Raw genomic sequence first — 5224 nt, forward strand, 5'->3', positions numbered from 1 at the left:
ATATATATATATATATATATATGCATAAAGTATATATATTTACACACGCATACCTACGTGTACATAATATATTCAACACACTAAAATATTGCTATATATGACTAAACGTGTACATCTATGTACGTATATATACTATAGATAAGTATAAACAGAGCATAAGCTCACGCTGGGTGTGTGTGTACCAGATGATCTTCTTCTTTGGACTCAGAGGAAGTCAAGGTCAAATAATTGCTACTATGGTTTCAAAACAGAATCAACATGTTATCATGCTGCTTTTGTTTTAAACACGTATTAACTTGCTTTTCTGTGTATTGCAGTACTTCATCCTCAGATGGTGTGTCGAACTCTGTATCACTTGCATAATATTGTATAATGCTGTATAATGCAGTGCTTAGATTGAGGTTGTGGAGATGCACTTGTATAGCAGGCTTGGTTAGGCATTTAACAGCCTCTCTGGCTCTCTCCATAGCAGGCATTGCCTCCGAGAGTTCTTCGTCTGCCTTTTGCTGGATTGCAGCTGCCTCTTCACTGAGTTGATTAGCTTTGTCTTTTTCTGTATTTGCAATGACAGCCTCTTCATCTGCAATGGCAGATGCCTTCAGCACTTGTTCAACCAGCGCGTCCGCTGCTGCTTTCTTCTCATCGGCGACGGCCATTTTTTCTTTTAAGTCTTCACGGAGCCCTTCTACTTCTGCTGTTGTTTCTTTCAGCGTAGTGAGACCTTTCTGCAGCCGTGCTATTGAAAGGTCTGCCTCTTTTCTCTTTCTCTCTAGAAACTGTTTGTAGAAGGCAATCAATTCCAAGAAGGATTTCGGAGTGGTGTAGTTGTGCCGCCTCTCTTCTCGCAAAAAGCGTTCGTTTGCACTGTCTATACTCAAGTGCACATTTGCCATGTGCTCAGCCAACAATACCCGCAAATCTTCAGTAGGAAGCTCCACATCTGAAACACAAAAAACAAGCTGCATGCAGTGCATTCAGTGCATATATTGCATGCAACGCATGCCACGCATGCAATGCGTGCACACACACAATGGATACACTAAATGCATTAAACGCGCTGCTTAAATAGCATGAATTGCATGCATTGAATGCATTGGGTGAATCAGGCGCTGCATACGTATTGCAGGCATTGAGTGAATTGCTTTCATTGCATGCGTTGCCTGCAGAGTATGCATTGATACAGCATTACACGCCAGGCTGGACATACACCGCATCTATTGAACGTAACGCATATAATGCTGCAGCTGCATCAGAAGCAGCAATGACAACAGCACCGCGACCCAAAGGAGCACTCGCACCACGCACGCTTGTATGCGTATAGTTCTCCTAAGAGATGACGCATCATTAATAATAATTGTAATACAATATTATATTGCCAAGCGTATTATTAGTGGCATTATAGTTTAACCCTGTCAAGCAAAAGAGACTGCACACCGACCCCAAAGCATTCAACCTCATCAAACGCAAACCCTAAATCCTAAACCCTGACCTCTAAACCTAAATCCTAAACCCTAAACCCTACATCCGAAACTCCGACCTGAAAGCGGTGAAGCTCGAATCCTATTCTTCAAACTCTAAACCCAAAACGCTAGGCCCTATACCCTAAACCCCAGACCCTGCTCTTACCCTGGAGGAAGGCAGTGCCGGTTTGCACGAGTGCATCTCTCGACCAAGGATGGAATTCATCGATTGTCGTTCCTGAAATAAGGCCGGGGAATTTGCGAGCTCTTACGCGGAGGTGTTCACCAACAGGAGAATGACAAAGGATGAGGTGGACATTGGTTTGCACTTTGTCTGTAAACACCTCCATCATGGCTTCTCGCGTGTTTGCTGCAGCTCCAGGGCGCAGTTGCTTTCTATGATGAGAATAAACGCAGCAAACAAGCCCACGGGAAAACGCAACATAACACTACTTTTACAGTGCCGGAGCCGAGGGTTAGGGTGTAGGGTTTGGGGTCTGGACTCAGGACGTTAAGTTGGATGTTCTTGGCCGAAAGAACAATTGCAACTCAACTTCTAGTTGGTTGTACGGCCTACGGTTTACATTAGGATAAGACTGGTAGAATGGCTATTGCTCTTGTGAATCAGTTTTTGTGGTTTGAAGAGCTAAAGAAAGGGGAAAAACTAAACGTTAAGAGTGCAGCACAGAGGCATCCGTGTGCATAACATATATGGGTTTTCTCCATGTTTAGGGTTTAGGGTTTATGCCTTGGGGTGTAGGGTTTGGACTGCGACGTGGCACTACTTTTGGATTTAGCTTATAGGGTGTAGGGTTTAGGGTTTTCGTTTAGCGGCACGACCATGTGTAGAGGTTACCTGAGCGCTGCGAATATTTGTTCGTATTCATCTCTTGTGAATAGATCAGGGATATTGCCTGATGCAAGAAGATCGTTTACGTAGACTAAGAGCTCTTCGTCTACTATTTGTTGGTCTGTCAGCAGCAGTGCATGCGGCGTCCCTGGCTTTACGAGGGCTTTGTTCATTAGCTCCTGCGGCAACAAAGGAAGTAGCGGCATAGAGGATACAAGGCTAATAGTAATAAGAAATAAAAGTAATGATGTTAGCTGGCCTCCTTAATCTATTTGTAGTTTAAATGCATGCGAAAACCGTTTTTGAACTCTTCACAAACTCCCGTAGATCAGGCATACCGAAAATACACGTCACGGCACACCTACTGGCTCTTTACGCACAGGTATAAAGAGAGAAGTGCAGATAGAAGCAGATAGAAACAGAGAAAGGACGGTATCAGGGACGGAAACAGAGATTGTGGCAAGAAGAAGAAATAGCAACGGACAGGGACAGGGACAAAAATAAAAGCAGAAAAAGAAACAGAGGCGGAGCCAGAAAGACAAATAGGGGCAGAGACAGAAACAGAAAAAGAGACAGACACGGAGGAGGAGACAAACGCAGAGACGGAAGGAGAGATTTAGACAGCGAAAACATATACGAAAGCGGTACAGTCACTGCCTTTTTCTGCGCACCTAAAGTGACACCAATACAATGGCACTAGTGCTGATTTAGAGGGGACAGCAGAAATCGAAGAGACAAAGACTCATGGCAAGAGACAGACACATGAGAGACGAGACAGCGAAATAAGTGGCGGACAGACGAGAGAAGAGACACAGAGACACACACGATAAGGGACACAGAGAAAAGGGTCAGACAGGCGAGATAATAAACAAACGAGACACGAGACAGATGAATAAAAAGGGAGACAGAGAGACAAAAAATGACGAGAAATAACAGACAGCCTAGGAGGCACAGAGATCCAAAAGAAACAAATAGCGCTTCTAAGGCCCCTCACCTGCATATCCAGTTTGAACGCTGCAGCGTCGTAGTGCTGGCTGACAACAATTTGAAAGGTGTCGAGTTTAGATATAAAGCATGCAAGCCTGCTGAGGCTTTGCTTTCCGCTGCCTCCAACACCAACAAGGAGAGCATTGCCTCCAGGCAAATCAATGACTCTGCATATTCGAGTCACGTGCAGCACGGCGTCTTCAAACAAAACCAAATTCATCTGCGTAAAAGTCTGACAATACTCCTCCAGCTTCTCTTCTAACACTGAACGCAAGGATTCCATGCTTGCTGCCGGTATGTACACCTGAACAAGCATCGACATCATGCACTAATTCATACAATGACACATTAAAATGTAGATGAACACACAGAGTGCAATAATGCAGTTTTCAACATATGAAAAAGGCTTTAACGAACAAAGTTAATACAATAATGCAAGTGATAAGTTTGTATGAACGGCTTCTCTGCGGGCAAGCGTATAATGTAATACCCACGGCTGGCTCCAGCATTCGCCAGTTATTTAATATTGGAAACGAATGAATACCCCAATTCAACATTATGAAGCATACCCGGTTGCTGTTTGTTTGCATGTAAGTGCAGTTTTACATTACTTTGATGTGCATTTTGCCGTCAACGATGTTAATGGTGAATAGCTGTGAAAAGTCCCAAAATACTTTATTGAAAGTTTCTGACTAACTGCCTACTGTATTACACTAATAATGTAGTTTTATGAATCCATATTGTATTGCCAGCTAAGCTAGCGTATACAGCGTCGCAGAGAGCGTTTGCTTTACATGTTTTCTTCCAGCAGGCTGTTGACGTTTTCGCACCAACTTATGTATGAATCCAAATAGTTTTAATTTTTTCAATTTGTTTATGAATCGGATTAACTGCAATACTTTAAATTTATCTTGTGAGACCAACTAATCTTCATTTTTTACTTGCTTGTACACTCCACTTATTATCCTTTTCCCCATTTGCATACCTATTCAAAGTTTGCCATCTATTCCTTCTTTGTTTGGCGTGGATTTCATTCGGTGGTAAGTCTATTACGTGTTTGATTTAACTACTATTTCTGCATACTGCGTCGTTTCCGGATGCTTCGGCCAAGAAGGAGCACATTACGTTGGGCGTTGCATGGATGAGTTCTTGGTCTTCGTCTTGGAAGTGTTTCTTTGTGACTGCTTTGAGGATATTATCGAGGGCAGTCATATCGCTTTCACATATGAGTCTGTCCCTTAGAACGCGGTTGGATTCATGCAGCCAGAGCCGAACCAGTTTAAGCCTTCCTCCTGTTGTCTCTCTGTAGAGGGAAGCTGAAGACCTCAGCACACCTTGAAAGATGTTGGAGAGATCACGGAGATTGAAGTTGTAGTGGAATTTCTTGGCGGAGTGTAGAAAGGCAGGGTCTGCATGGATTTGCGAGAAGACTTCAATTGCAGCTTGAACGACGTTTGCCCCAAGTTCAGCAACAGAAGCGTCGAAAGCCAGCAAATGATGATGCAAGATGCTGCCGTAGATGCGCTCAATGGTTTCTGCTTCCGGTTCAAAACAAGTTAAAACGGAGAAATGACGCTGCAGACGAGAACTGATATTGAATGAACCCGCCGTGGGGTTCATGCACCCCATGTACTGTACATCCACCACGTTCATTCGGTCTTCAAGATGCGCTCTATCAAACATGCTGCCGTAATCCATTAACTGACGCAGTAACTCCAAAGGAGGCTGCGTGTCGTACTTGTCTACAAAAGGCATATTTAAATCATCAATAAAATAGACTATGCGCTTGTTCCCTACAGGCCCGTACGTGTGCCCAGTGCTGCACACGCACACACACACACACACACACACACACGTACATACATACATGCTTACATACATACATACATACATGCATACATACATACATACATGCATACATACATAC

General features: G+C 43.6%; 1 protein-coding gene across 1 annotated transcript in view; it reads right to left on the reverse strand.

The window, feature by feature from the left end:
* The window catches only part of EAH_00058940 (hypothetical protein), a gene marked incomplete at both ends in the record, with an annotated part of 8241 nt that extends 3189 nt beyond the window's left edge, over positions 1-5052 (reverse strand). Inside the window, 5 exons of the mRNA XM_013397233.1 lie at positions 417-940; positions 1627-1856; positions 2317-2489; positions 3305-3601; positions 4381-5052. Coding sequence (XP_013252687.1) covers positions 417-940; positions 1627-1856; positions 2317-2489; positions 3305-3601; positions 4381-5052 — 1896 coding nt within the window. The remainder of the gene's footprint in view (positions 1-416; positions 941-1626; positions 1857-2316; positions 2490-3304; positions 3602-4380) is intronic.
* Positions 5053-5224: the final 172 nt, after the last annotated feature.

This window comes from Eimeria acervulina, genomic scaffold, assembly GCF_000499425.1.
Source record: "Eimeria acervulina Houghton genomic scaffold, Eah_scaff1363, whole genome shotgun sequence".
NCBI lineage: Eukaryota > Apicomplexa > Conoidasida > Eucoccidiorida > Eimeriidae > Eimeria > Eimeria acervulina.